The 14,880-nt window shown below is 40.3% G+C and overlaps 1 protein-coding gene and 1 long non-coding RNA gene across 2 annotated transcripts; one reads left to right on the top strand and one right to left on the bottom strand.

Moving 5' to 3' along the window:
- Positions 1–69: 69 nt before the first annotated feature.
- On the bottom strand, positions 70–14,499 carry LOC131128884 (uncharacterized). The gene is made up of 10 exons (XM_058072153.1): positions 14,395–14,499; positions 9,728–9,864; positions 9,528–9,648; positions 8,990–9,083; positions 6,674–6,749; positions 6,472–6,605; positions 5,156–5,357; positions 4,985–5,078; positions 4,844–4,910; positions 70–1,661 (listed from the first exon to the last, which is right to left on the bottom strand). The coding sequence occupies exons 2-10, from the start codon at positions 9,810–9,812 to the stop codon at positions 783–785; spliced, it is 1,752 nt and encodes a 583-aa protein (XP_057928136.1). The 5' UTR covers positions 9,813–9,864; positions 14,395–14,499; the 3' UTR covers positions 70–782.
- Positions 1,306–14,610, top strand: LOC131128926 (uncharacterized). The gene is made up of 6 exons (XR_009129739.1): positions 1,306–1,469; positions 1,536–1,685; positions 6,505–6,737; positions 8,950–9,080; positions 12,244–12,399; positions 14,416–14,610. It is a non-coding gene; the product is annotated as an uncharacterized LOC131128926 (long non-coding RNA).
- Positions 14,611–14,880: the final 270 nt, after the last annotated feature.

Raw genomic sequence — 14,880 nt, 5'->3', positions numbered from 1 at the left:
CTTCTGGGGGAATTTTTGGAATCATTCCCAATCCTTATGTGAAACATAAAAACATATTTCTTACCCTTTTTTGCATTATAACACAAGAAAACAAGTTAATATGTGCTATCTTACAATGCCGTCATTGGGATACACCTATTACACTGATGATAACATGTAGTAGTTGCAGTATCTTGCCCTATTTTCATGACTTAAAACACTACCCTAACTTTTTTTTCGAGAACATTACAAGCCATTATACAAGCCATTAACAGTTGCCTTCAAAGACACCCAGTGAGTTGAGTTGAATTCACATGCTTTGAGTGTAGAAGTGTTGTCTGAGTATACCGTACTTAAATACATCAAATTGTACTTTTTCAGTCAGTTATGTTAGTGAGGTTAGTGAGTGATAAGAGTATCCACTTATTGTTTATCTTCGTATTGTTTATTTAGACCACACCCACAACCAGTGTTTTTGTGGAGTGTCAGTGAATGCATCTCGTGGTAGTCAGGTGACAATGAGGAAGTGTGGTTCCGAGTAGGACTAGGAAGTGTTTGTGAGTTGGAGATACATACCGTATGTTGGAATTGCACTGTCATTGATGTGTTGAAGAGGTTATTCCACTGTGTGGAGACACAACACTATGCTTCTGTCTCCTGTGCTGATTACGCTAATAATTCTAACGTAATTAATGAAATAAATTAGCTACTGCCAATTGATGGCAATGGCGATACAATGGATGCCATGAATGATAGCCATAATTGAAATGAATGTATCATGCAGTCATATTTTTAAAATGTCCTCAGTCTTTTTCAGGTGTCTTCCTGCAGACCGACATGTAAGCACCACTAGAGGGCTCTACTGATGACGTGTGAGACTCTAGGATGAGCGCTTGCAGACTTAAACCTGCTCCATAGATGCTTAAAGGAGATGATAAATGGAGGAAAGGAGAAGTCATTAATCTGTCCTCGAAAGTCTCCTCTTGACCTCCATGCTCCTCGCCCATACCGCTGATGCCGGAATCCTGGCTGGGAAGCTCAGGGCTGTCGTCGTGTAGCATGTGGACATGTTCATAGTCCAGACAAACCTGAATGGATCCTTGGGTCTCTGTTGGACCAAAACACTCCTGAAGAACTCTCTCACCCTCTGCCACTTTGCCTCCTGACTCTTCTTCACTGCCACCAGCGTCGTCTTCCGGATTCTTGCCATCGACCTCTTCCCAGCTCTGCGCTCTGGTATCGGCCGTCTGGACACGATCAACCTGGAGCGTCTCAATTTTTGCGTAGTCAGAAATAACTGGAATCACCTCACAGCTGTCATCTTGGGAGAGCTTCATTAGAAGTTCCAGGATATTCTCCATGTTGTCATCCCGATCATTAATGAGGCGTTTATCAAGCACAGGAGCCACCGTGGGCCCGTAAGGGGAATCGGCCGCACAGGGTTCCAGGTTGCCCACAGTGAGGGAGCGGGCAGAAGAAGAAAACCACAGGTGAGAATACCTGGGGTTGAAGAAGCTCAAGCCGCTTGACTCATACTTGCTCCTGTTCTTCTCCAGCAGTGCCAGCTCTGGATTACAAGGTGCAAAACCATCCATGTGGTCGACGGACTGCACAGGGAGAATTTCCTCAGGCCTCAGGAAGGTCTTCAAGGAATCGCTGCTGAAATGAGGAGTCACCCAGTTCTGAAGGGGAGAAGAACTTTCAAGGTGAGTGCCAATAAATAAACACCAATGAGAAATAATGCTTGGTTGAGATATGCAAAACTCTAGGCACCAATGATCGTTTCCATCACATTCTTTCCTGGTTGGATATTTGGCTCGATGATTCACAGAACTGATGGACACATCTCAGAAGTCAAATGAGGTTTATTGGGTTAACAGAAATTGCAGAAATATGTGCACCCTTGTCACTTTGTTGATTTAAATACCTTGTCTACCTCACGCTGTCTAATTGGAAAACAACATGGGTTTTGTCAGCTCATTAAGCCTTGAATTAGATGCATCCAATCATCCAATCAGTGGTCTTCAACCCATTCAATCCCAAGACAACCCCTTCAGTAACCTTCAGCCGTTTTAGACCATTTTGATGGATCTTTCCAGGCACACGGAATATGAACATGGAACCTACCTAAAGAACCCTAAGTTCTTAAGTTGGTTTTTACCTTTTCCCTTCTTTAGTCATCATCAGCACCTATCATTTGTGTTTCTCCTTCCTCTCGTGATCGTCTGCCACTTTGTGGCCGTTTTTATGGCAATAAAATTGCTCTCAAGCCTAGTTGCATCTGCACCTCCCTTAACCTTCCGTGCAAATAAAAAAAAATGTAGAAAATGTACAAATACGTTGTTGGGACTGGGCGTTGGGGTTATGAAAACGTACTATGTTTTGCTATTGAATAGGATAGGATGGCCAGGTTCAAGTTGTTTTTTTCTTTGAATCTCCTATGAAGACGAGCAACATTCATTCATTGGTCGTGGGGGTGCTCAAACCAGCCCTCAGTTGACCTGAAAAGAAAGCTACATTTCCACGATGAGAAATATCATAAGGAGCCCCAGGCTCACAAATATCAGAGAGGCAACTCACAGACCACTTCCGCACCACTCGAATATCAACTTGTTGTAACGTTCGGACAAGCAAGCTTCGTTTGCGAATAAAGTGCTCCTGTTCATCCAATAAACCTCATTCCATTCCGAACATTTTGCATGTTTTGATACATTCAAATGAAATTGTAGATGTGGAACAGCCAATGATTTATAAATGAAAATGAGGGCAATTGAAACTTCGGCATATAATAAAATTTGGGAATTTGGCACACAATAAATGGCAAAAACTGCGGTGACAGGGAGGAAGTTATCAGTTGTGTTCAGCTTCAACAGACCCTGTTATGTCCATGTTAACATAAATTACACTGGGGAACACTCAAAATGTTGCATTTAAAGTAAGACTTGTTTTTAGTCAATTTAAGTGTGCTGAGTTCAAATCTGAAGTTAGTTTTTTTCTGCAAGCTACAGATTTTATGCAATCTTTAATTTTTATTAAAAATAGAAAAAAATCGAGCATTATTATAGGATATTGCAATGTCAGCCACAAATCAGTATATTTAACAAGGCAAAAGAAACAGAACATTAAAATGTGATTTTAGATTAAAGTACACCATTGTTAGAAGTGCCATATGTTTTTCTGGAAGCGTTTCTCAGAAAACAGTCTTTATCGCAACGTGAGATAAGCATAATTTACAACGTTCTTCAGATAAGAGTCAATCACAGCTAATAACGCTTATCACTTTCTGTCAGTACAGTATTTTAGTCAGGCAGGAATTTGCGTTTGTAGCTTTTGCGTTTGTACACTTCATCTGGGCAATCTCGTTTAATACTCCAGCAGTAGTCGGCCATCATACTTTTGTCCCAGCGACCTTGGTAGCGTTCTTCCATGATCTTTAGGTCTTGGTGGAACCGCTCTCCTTGTTCGTCACTCACAGCCCCCAGGTTTTCAGGGAACTGGTCAAGGTGGCTGTTCAAGAAATGGAGCTTGATGCTCATGTTGCACCTGAGAGCACGAAAAGCGAGGAGCATTCTGTTCATAAGTTCATTGTAGTTCTCTGCCTTGTTGTTTCCAAGGAAGTTCTAAGCGACTGCCACAAAGGATAACCATGCTGCCCTCTCCAAGGCGGTCATCTTGGCAACAAACTGATCATCACGAATGACGGTTCGAATCTGTGGGCCATCAAACACACCCGCTTTGATCTTCTCGAACGACAACCCTGTTATAGCTTTGAATATGTGTTGGAAACATTCACCTTCGGTATCCAGTGCCTTGACAAATTGTTTCATCAAACCTAGTTTGATGTGCAGAGGAGGAAAGATGATCCTATCTCTGTCAACAATTGGGTCATGTGTGATATTTGGCATGCCTGCTTCAAGGGTTTCACGAACAGGCCAGTCCTTCTGGACCCAGTGTCTGTCTCGTGCTCGACTGTCCCACATGCAGAGGAAACATGGAAACTTGGTGAAACCTTTCTGTTGACCAAGAAGGAAGTTTACCATTTTCAAGTCTACACAAATGATCCAGTTGTGCTCACGATATTTTAAGAATTCCATGACCATTCTGATGTCATCATAGTCTTCCCGCAGATGAACTGAATGACCTACAGGCACTGCCCTGTAAACATTGCCATTATGCAAAAGAACACACTTGAGACTGCGTTTAGAACTGTCTATAAAGAGCCGCCATTCAGTTGGATCACAGTGAGGAACACCCAGTTCTTTGAGAAGACCTGGGATATCATGGCAGTAAACAAACTGTCTGTCTTCAGAAAAGAAGGTCACAAAAAGCTGGTCGCGCTTTCTGTAATATGACACTTTAACTGTGTGATCAACAAGATTTTTGCCTTGTAATCTTGATGCCAAAAGCTCAGCTGCTTTCTTTGAAAGACCTAAATCCCGAACGAAGTCATTCAGTTCAGTTTGGTGAAGAGGCTTGGGGACTGGGGGAGATTCAGTCTCTGAAGAACATTCCTCGGATTGTTCCCACTCAGTTTCTGGCAATTCATTGTCACAACTGTCTTCCTCGTTCGTATCATGTCCAATGTCTTTATCGTTTAATGAAGGCAAACCTTTGAAAACTGGAACAGGAATGGAATCTATGTATATAATCTCAAAACGCATAGATTTGGGTTACGTAAGTTCATATATTTAGACTATTTCATCTATCTCAAATTGCATGAAAACTAGAGCTTATGGAGAAAAACTAATTTCAGATTTGAAATCAGCACCTAAAAATCATTCAGAATCAGTTAAAAAATCCAATGCAACAGAAAGTTGAAAAAATATTGTTCCCCAGTGTTATTGACGTTCAGTTGCAAACCTACATTCTGCAGGAAGGACTTTCCTGGGTCTGGTAGTGGTGGACCTGTTATCTTCTTGACAGTGTTAACCCTAAGAGACAAAATGCAATAGCCTTACACATAGCACCATAGACTGGGTATTGTGTATGTATTCTTTGCACTTACCAGGTCATCTTGTCAGTCCTGAAGACGAGAACAGCCAGAAACAGGGCAAATGTCGTACCTACGACTGTAATTCCTACAACCAGCGCAAAGGAACCTGATAGAGAATAACTTTGGTTATTCAACATAGATGTTGTTGGTTTGTTTTTCAAGTTGAAATGGCTCAAAACACACCCGAGGGTGGTGGGCTGGCCTCTCCAATGGATGAAGTCCATGATGCCGTGGGACTCCAGTCACTCCACGACGACTGGAAGTCAGACGGGCGCACTCGTAGGCGCGCCTCATATGTTACACCGTGCTTCAATGAGTCCTCGCTCAGCTGCGTGTGGCAGAACCACTCGCATGTTATTTCTCCCACTCTGCGCACTGACACCCCCTGATGGCCACAAGAAAATCGATTTAGTCTTTCTATTGACCGGTTTTGATCTCGCCAGATCAAAACCGGGTGATATTTTGTTGTTTAGATAAAAGCTGTCTCGTGCCAGAACAGGACAGCCAGAAGTCTATCAGACTATGAGCTATGGCAGTGGCGTCACAAGGTTCTGAGGATGAGGGGGGCTTAGCCCCCTGGAGATGAACAGGATATGAATGAATGTAGTAGACATTCAAAAAAAATCTAATCAATTATATAGTAATCATTACTATATTATGAATTAGCCTATTATTATTACTATCATCATCATTCTTCTTCTGATTATTACCACTACTAGTAGTAGTAGGGTGGTATTAGCCTGCTTATTGGCTTGCTTACTAGCCTGCTTTTGCCCTATTTTTATAAAAACAAAATCAATTGAAAAATAAATAAATAATCTAAAATTATTTGGAGGGGGGCTTAAGAACATTTTAGGGGGGCTTCAGCTAACAGGACAGCTAGAAGTCTATCAGACTATGAGCTACGGCAGGGGCGTCACTAGCTTTTGAGGACAGGGGGGGGGGGGGGGGGGCTAAGCCCCCTGGAGTTACACAGGATATGAATGAAAGTAGTAGACATTCAAAAAAATCCAATCAATTACATAATAATCATTATTATTAATTAGTCTATTATTATTACTATCATCATTATTATTATTCTGATTATTACTAGGCTAGTATTAGCCTGCTTGCTTATTAGCCTGTTTTTGCCCTATAATATAAAATTTGTCAGATATTTTTTTTGTAAAAAAAGAAAAATTTAATTAAAAATGTTAAAAAAAAAAATCAAATTATTTAAGGGGGACTTAAGCTCCCTAAAATAGACCTAATGACGCCATGACGCCACTGAGCTACAGCATCACATAACATTAATGGCATGGTCAGGCATTGCAGCATCATGGGAGCTGTAGTTCTTGCAGCATCAGGATAAAACTAACCTACTGCCATCTATTTTTGCATGTCTTTACATGGCTGCACATCCATCAACAAAAATGATTAGTGGTTGTTTTTGTACCCCAGTATGGCGTATGGCCTCGTCTGGTGAGCTGAGTGTACGGTGACAGCCCTGGTATACCCACATTCCACGACTGATCCTTTCGCTTCCACTCCAGCTGGAAGGTGTAACGTGAGATTCCTCCGTGCTCGGCTGCTTGGGGGACCCAGGAAACTGTTGTGAGGTTGATCATTGGCTCTCCTGGAGGATAAAGCTTCACTGCAGGATTGGCACATGTGGAGATGTTTTAGACCAGGTCTAGTGGCCCCAACCAAGACTGAACTCACCGTGGCAATACGGCCTGTAGGATATCTCCACAGAGGAACAGTTCACAGAAATTCTCAACACGTGGTAGGTCTGAAACTGCGGAATCAATTGGTTAGTATTTTTAGCGCTAGTAGATGACCGCTATGTATCCTACAGGACACATCTCGATTTCCTGATGGATTCATTATAAATGTGGATGCTCTGATCAAGGTTTATGTTGCCAATTTCGATACCATCCATGAGTGAGATCAGATGATACCTATCACATAGATTAACTTTAGATTTTTCAGTTTACTTATGATGAGTGACATTGGCCTATTACTTGACATTTTGAGAATCAAGTCATAAATTTACTAGAAAAAGTTGTAGATTTACGAGAATAAAATTGTACATTTACAAGAAAAAAAAGATGCAATACTACGAAAATAAAGCCATAAAATTATGTGAAAAAAGTTGTAGATTTACAACAATAAAGTTGTACATTTTCAAGAAAGAAGTTGTGAATTTACAAGAATAATATCGTAAATTGATGGAAAAAAACCTCATGCATTTACAAGAATAAAATACTAACATTTATGACAAAAGAAAATGAGTTCCAAGTTTCCAAGAAAAAATTGTTGCAATATTACAAACACAAAGTCGTAAAGTTACAGGAAATTTACATGTAAATTTAAATGAATAAAGTTATACATTTAAAAAAAAAGGAGTACATTTATGTGAACAAAATCATAAATTTACACAAAAAAGTTTAAATATTACAAGAATAAAGTCATAAATGTACCAGAAAAATGTTGTGAATTTAGGAGAATAAAGTGGTACATTTTTTAAGAAAAAATTGTAAATTTAGGAGAATAAAGTAGTACATTCTCTAAGAAAAAAGTGGTAAATTTAGTAGATTTAAGTGGTACATTTTCTAAGAAAAAGTGGTACATTTAGGAGACAAGCTTTTATTTATAACCGCTTGAATTTAATTTGATGCATGTTTTGGTGTAATATCAGCACATGAGAAAAACATCTTGAATAATTTCTTTCTTCCATTTTCTTTATGCTTATGTTGTGATTTTTAGTTATGATATGAAGTCATGGAGTCTGAATTCAACACTTCAAAGAGGTGAAGTAAATATTCTCATAGCCCTTGGTGAGCCACTCCAAACCAGCTGGTAGGCTAGAAGACTCCGGTGATAGTATCATCATCATCATCATCATCATCATCATAAGGCTGGACACATTATGCGTTTATGGGTTTTAGTAAAAAAACTGGGACTGGAACTGGGCTGCACGGCGGTCGAGTGGTTAGCGCGCAGACCTCACAGCTAGGAGACCAGGGTTCAATTCCACATATATATACATATATATACATATATATATATATATATATATATATATATATATATATATATATATATACATATACATACATATATCATTTTTTTGGTTTCATTGGATGGAACTGGGCTGCACGGGAGTCGAGTGGTTAGCGCGCAGACCTCACAGCTAGGAGACCCAAGTTCAATTCCACCCTCGGCCATCTCTGTGTGGAGTTTGCATGTTCTCCCCGTGCATGCGTGGGTTTTCTCCGGGTACTCCGGTTTCCTCCCACATTCCAAAAACATGCTAGGTTAATTGGCGACTCCAAATTGTCCATAGGTATGAATGTGAGTGTGAATGGTTGTTTGTCTATATGTGCCCTGTGATTGGCTGGCCACCAGTCCAGGGTGTACCCCGCCTCTCGCCCGAAGACAGCTGGGATAGGCTCCAGCACCCCCCGCGACCCTTGTGAGGAAAAAGCGGTAGAAAATGAATGAATGAATGAATGAATGTTTCCCATGAATGTGATATCCACTTCCCTGCGGGACAAAAACTAGCTCCAAACTAACTGCATTGTTTGTTTTTTTTAAAAACAAAATGTCATTGTGGTAAAAAGTCCAAAGACCAGAGAGGCTAGGCGGGGTCACTCGAGTTCACTCAAGCTGACAGTGAGGCAGAGCGTGTAGCGAAAGATGCAAGAAAAGTGCTTTGATGAACACACTGGAACACTGAAACCATTGAGGTTTTACAGACTAGTTTTGATTCCGGTGGCAATATGGGACCAATGTGTCTTTTGTGATTGGCAAACGTGCGTGGCCTATAGTGTTTACCACAGCACGCCAATCAACATACGCCCATCATGTGAAACTGGCCAATACTGATTGGTGGCCGATTGATCGGAGCATCCCTAATTATAACCTTTTAAAAAGGCAGATATTTGTATGTAACTTTTGTACTGATTGTATGATACTGTACATTGTGCCTGCAGGGACGTATGAGAGTGTCACTGCCGAGTTGCTCCAACTCACAATGCCGTCTTGCTTGAAGATGAGAGAACACGTCTTTAGTGCAGGTGTGGAGATGTCAGCTGGCGCCAGCAAACAGGAAGATGAGTAAAAGGTACTGGAATTAAAAAAAAAAAGGAATAATTTTTTTTTTTGACAGCATAATTCAATTTCCTGGTTTCGCGTTTACGTGTTCCCTTGTTGCTTTATTTATACATTTCAATCCCTGACACCCTCTGGTTCCATCACAAATCACCTAATTTAACAATTTGAGTATTTACCTCTTTTTGGTCAGGATGTTTTGTTTGTTTTATTAGCTGAGTGTGTGTGTGTCACATTACTGGATGATATTAATGGAACATAATGGAAATAATAATTTAATTTGAGGGGTTATATTGGCTGGATCAGATTTTTGCGGTGGTCCATGAATGTAAAGTGGCTCATGAATTTAATGATGCTTGATTGAATTCCTTTGGGTCATAATACTTTTTTTTACCCAATCTACTTAACATCTAGCAATCTAAAGCTCCTGAATGCAGCACAGTGTGGTGGTTAGTCTCACCGCCTCCGATCTTTGATCTTTTCTGCGTGTATGCAGCACACTGAATTGTCCACATGCGGAAGATTTGTGCTGTTCCACGTGCACGTGATGTTGTGACTGTAGTCGTTGTAGCAGCTGAGACCTGAGGGATGTGGCAACGTGTTCATTATAAAAGTATTAAATATTTATTTTACTTAGTAAAGAAAAAAAAAGTAACTTACGCTCATGCTGTCGTTCCGGGCATGTTTGTGTTTTGGCATCAACTCGCAGCAGGGACAAAAGAGCAAAAACAAGAATGACCCTCATGGCTCCCCGAGGTCGATGCGAGGCTGGAACTCACTGCTTCCTTCTCCTCGTTCTGTTCAAATAAGAATACCGTTTTATTTCTGCATTTAATGACAGGAAAAACAGAAGTAGAGATGCTAGTTTCAAGGCTTTACTTCCACTTGCACACTTTTGACCACACACCTGTTACCTGCTCTTTTATCAAAAGAAGAATAACATACGTGAGGTACATAAGTTGGTGATTGGCACTCATATTTTCCAGCGAGGGCCACATCGTGAAAAATGAAAGGATGCAACTTGTGTAGCTATTAGCAGTCCCTAGACACCCGACTCAAAAGACCAGACGATGCACATAGATTAGGTCCACAAGACAATACCAGACCAGATTTTAGCATTCATTTTAAAAAGGTACAATGGAAATATATGACCAAACAGCAATTTTCTTAATTAACTGAGTCAAAAAATAATGCAGAAATTTTTATTCTCCCACAAACTGACACTTTAATTAAATCAATGTTTTGCCTGTTTTGGCCAAAACCGCGATCTTCCGGTTTGTTCTCATTCACTTGCATTGCTGGTAGTCACGTGACTGTGTGCAAATCCCAGTAAAGCATCGACACTCTGGCCCTAAAGTGTAAAATAATGACCAATAGTCAACTACTGTAATATGTTCTCCTACTTTCAACAGCAACCACACCAATTTTGGAGCACTGTGATGAAGTCCCAACACGCGAGGGGTGCTGGAGCCTATCCCAGCTGTCAGCCAATCACAGGGCACATATAGACAAACAACCATTCACACTCACATTCATACCTATGGTTACCTAAGTCGCCAATTAACCTAGCATGTTTTTGGAATGTGGGAGGAAACCGGAGTACCCGGAGAAAACCCACACATGCACGGGGAGAACATGAAAACTCCACACAGAGATGACAGAGAGTGGAATTGAACTTGGGTCTCCTAGCTGTGAGGTCTGCGCGCTAACCACTTGTTCACCGTGCAGCCCCGATATAATTAGACATCCCTAATATGATTTAACAGGTGCAAATATTGATTCTGCACACAAACACACAGATTCAGTTTTGACATTTCAACTGTGGTGAAAATTTCAACTTTTTGGGGGAAGTCCTCTAACATTTCCGTGCAAGAAGGCACCAGCACTCGTCTCACTTACCTGTTTTTGTGGTGTGGCTTTAAAAAAAAAAAGTTCCACAAGTCACTTCCTGTACTGAAACAATAGCATCACTCATTTTTCATTTAGTATGTCAATGATGGTTTATTGTTCAAAAGCATACTTGCCACAATATTAGGTAGACATATTGTACCAACACACACACACGATGATGCTCACTGTCACAGGGGTGTTCGTGTTTATTATCACGCTTATTTGCTGCATGGAACTTCTGCATTAAGAGTGTTTCATCTGGAAAATTTCATTGATAGTGGTGCTCCAATCCCCGCACAGGGCACTGGTGAAAACCCGTCACTGTTTAGTGGGGATTGCCCCCAAAATGAGGCTTTTTTTCGTTGGTTGTGTGTATTTTTCTACTTATCAGGATTGGTAAACATTCCCCTTCAATTTCATATGAAATGAATGTGCAGATTTAAACCATAGCCACATTCCACCCAATCAGCCAAACTTCAAAATGTAACCATACTAAATACATATTTTTCACCTGGAAAAATGACTGTATAATTCATAAACCAATGAATTATGTTCAATATTTCAAGCTCATGAATATAAAAAGGTTTGTTGCACAAAACTGTGGCCACTAGCATAGCAAGCTAAGTAGTTAGACTCTCTAAGTTACTTATTCTAAACTTAAGACTGAAGTCTTTTTGGAAGAATGCCAAAGAAGCCAAAATATTACCACTTCCACACTTTTGCACAGACTGTGTGTTATTGCAATTGCTCCCTTGCTCTATCATGTTTTTTTATATTTACTATGTCGTATTCTAGCCAATAGGCATCAGTAATACTCCATTATGAAGACATGACATTAGATTAGCATCACACTGCACGGCATGTCCGACGTGATAGCGTGTAAAAAAAGTTCACCTCTCGCTCTGTGTGGAAGTGGTAAGCTTTTGGCTTCTTTGTCTTTCTTCCCCACATGGTTTATAGTGAATGAATTGAAGGCTAACGAGTTAGCCGGCTCTCGTGCTAATGGTTAAAGCCATGGCCGTCTCAGTGATTCTGTAGCCTGCACATTACAGTGGAGAAATGTAGTGTAAAGAAAGAATAATAGAAGTGTAAAGGTGATGGTAGGGGTGTTATTCCATGTCTACAATGCTCTAATAATGCTAAAGATTGCATTTAGAAAATCATCAACAGGTTTTCTACGCTCTAGCTACGAAAATGTTCCATGTATTCATCTGGACTCCTACTTGTAAGTGATTTGTTCTGATACTTAGACTCATGCAGCTCATTAGTTTGCCTTTTGTTTCTAGGCGAGGCAAAGAAAAATGCTTTTGAGAAGGAGGCGAGCGCTTGACTGCGGCATATGACGAGAGGGCAGAAGTGAGAACGGGTAAAGTCTCAATTGGGAAGGCCACACTTGTACGTCTACGCCGCATGGTGTATGGATGCACATGGCAATGAAAAAGGTAAGATGAAAATTGCAAGTACCCTAAGTGGTATGTCACACTTTGCCTCCAGGCCGTGGCACGTCTTTTGTTCATTTATTGGAACAAGACATCTCTTTCGTGTAAGAGTGGGACAGGAAGTGGTTTTTTCGGGGTGGTTGCGTTGGGTCTAGTTCCATGCTGGTGTGTAAAGGACGAGCGTCGGCTGTCACGTGAAGCGAGCTAGGGAAAGTCCAAACCAGCAGAAAGTAGCATTTAGGACCACGGTGAGAGAAACTTAGTGACGGCCTCTTGTTCTATTTGACGTGCAAGCAGTTGGAACTGCAAAGTGGCGACCATGTCACCCTGGAACTGCAAAAAGTCACTGATAAACCATCAATGATCCAATTCGATCATTCGGTTGATTCCGACCTTTCAAATGTGAATGTTTTTTTAAAGCATGCAGAAGTACAATCTGGTGCGTTTAAATCTGCTCGGAAATCCCAGGAATTCACTCAAACCCTATTCAACTTAGATGGCGTGGTGTCTTTGAACACAACTCCTCATTGCTCATAAGAACACAGCTAGTCTAAGTCTGATTCTTCTATTAAAGAAACCAGCGTGAGGTACAGCATTTCACTTCATTTGGAGCTGTTAACACATACAAATATACCATCGTGGGAAAAAATGATGAGACCACCCTTGTTTCTTTAGCTCATAAGAATAAAAAATAGCTAGAAAATAGCTAGAAAAATAGAAAAATAGCTCATAAGAGTTCCATGTGTGTCTTGATGATAACCAAACTGACTTAATTTCTTACATCAATAGCTATAGCATTGTACTGCCAACAAATTCAACTCGTATGTTGTATTTTTGTTGTCATTATTATATTTGTCCAAGGCATTCAAATGAACAAGAAACTGAAGAAACAAGGCTGCTTTAATCATTTTTTTCCATGAGTATATAGTATGAGAGTGCAGAGGAAATACAGTAAAAACAGACATCATGTGATTAATCAGGATTAATTTTATATCACTTAACAGCCCGACTTGTAATACAGTATATTGACCTACATTGGATTGGTTTCAGCATCTTTATATATATATGAATATGAATATGGATGGATATATGCATATATGTATATATATATTGTGCATTAACGATGCTCAAACCAATCCAATGTAGGATATATATATATATATAGAATATAGTTAGTTAGAATATAGTACATATACACATATAAATGTACATATATACACATATATATGTACATATATATATATATATATATATATATATATATATATATATATATATATATATATATATATATATATATATATATATATATATATATATATATATATATATATATATATATATATATATATATATATATACATATACATATACATATACATATACATATACATATATAATTTTTTTGGTTTCATTGGATGGAACTGGGCTGCACGGGAGTCGAGTGGTTAGCGCGCAGACCTCACAGCTAGGAGACCCAAGTTCAATTCCACCCTCGTCCATCTCTGTGTGGAGTTTGCATGTTCTCCCCGTGCATGCGTGGGTTTTCTCCGGGTACTCCGGTTTCCTCCCACATTCCAAAAACATGCTAGGTTAATTGGCGACTCCAAATTGTCCATAGGTATGAATGTGAGTGTGAATGGTTGTTTGTCTATATGTGCCCTGTGATTGGCTGGCCACCAGTCCAGGGTGTACCCCGCCTCTCGCCCGAAGACAGCTGGGATAGGCTCCAGCACCCCCCCGCGACCCTTGTGAGGATAAGTGGTAGAAAATGAATGAATGAATGGATGGATGGAACTGTGACCTTCAAACCAAAGTACTATCAAACGGTGATCATGCCATAACCCCCCCCCAATAAAAAGGAGCACCATCTAGTGGGCCGAGTGGGGCTCCGATCGTCCTTGTAAGTGACTTGTCCAGACCAAAGTGGATTTTGGTTGCATATTTCACCCAACAAGACTTTTAACAGCAATTTGACGACGTTCTTTCCTGACTTACCTTTTTCCTTACTTCTTCCAGGTTGCCATGGTTACCAGCAGTTCATCCTTCACACAAATCGGTCCCACTCGGGCATTCACGTAGAAAAGGTGCAGAAGATGGGGGAAGCGTGACTGACTGACATGTCAGACTGAGCCATTGTTTTCACTTCCCAGTTGAGCGTTGTTATGTTCACGCCCACAAAGTGTGGTTCCCGCCAACACTCGACCTGTCAGAGCGGAGCCTGATGAGACAGGAAAAAGAAAGAAAGAAAAAAAAAAGACAAGTGGTGTTTTCCATTCTTGTTGCTTCACTTTTCTTTATTCATCTCTCGTTATTCACAACATGACAAATATAGTTATTTCTTTTCCTGCCATACTTATGTCAAACTGATGTCCAACTGATGTTCTCCTTTATTCTCCTTCAACAGAATCCATGCTTCCATCTACCACAGCAAGTCTTCCAGATCCTGAAGCAGAAAAACAGCCCCAGACCATCACACTACCA

The sequence above is a fragment of the Doryrhamphus excisus genome, chromosome 1, assembly GCF_030265055.1.
Source record: "Doryrhamphus excisus isolate RoL2022-K1 chromosome 1, RoL_Dexc_1.0, whole genome shotgun sequence".
In the NCBI taxonomy this organism is placed as follows: Eukaryota; Metazoa; Chordata; class Actinopteri; order Syngnathiformes; family Syngnathidae; genus Doryrhamphus; species Doryrhamphus excisus.
Note: the sequence above shows the minus strand (reverse complement) of the source record. Positions and strands in the feature narration are given on the sequence as shown.

Excerpts from the sequence above, each read along its gene's own strand:
- LOC131128884 (XM_058072153.1), bottom strand. The coding sequence starts at position 9,812 with ATGAGGGTCATTCTTGTTTTTGCTCTTTTGTCCCTGCTGCGAGTTGAT. Across the intron at positions 9,649-9,727 it reads CCCGGAACGACAGCATGAGC|GTCTCAGCTGCTACAACGAC; the intron begins GTAAGTTACTTT and ends CACATCCCTCAG. Across the intron at positions 1,662-4,843 it reads GAAAGTCCTTCCTGCAGAAT|AACTGGGTGACTCCTCATTT; the intron begins GTAGGTTTGCAA and ends TCTCCCCTTCAG.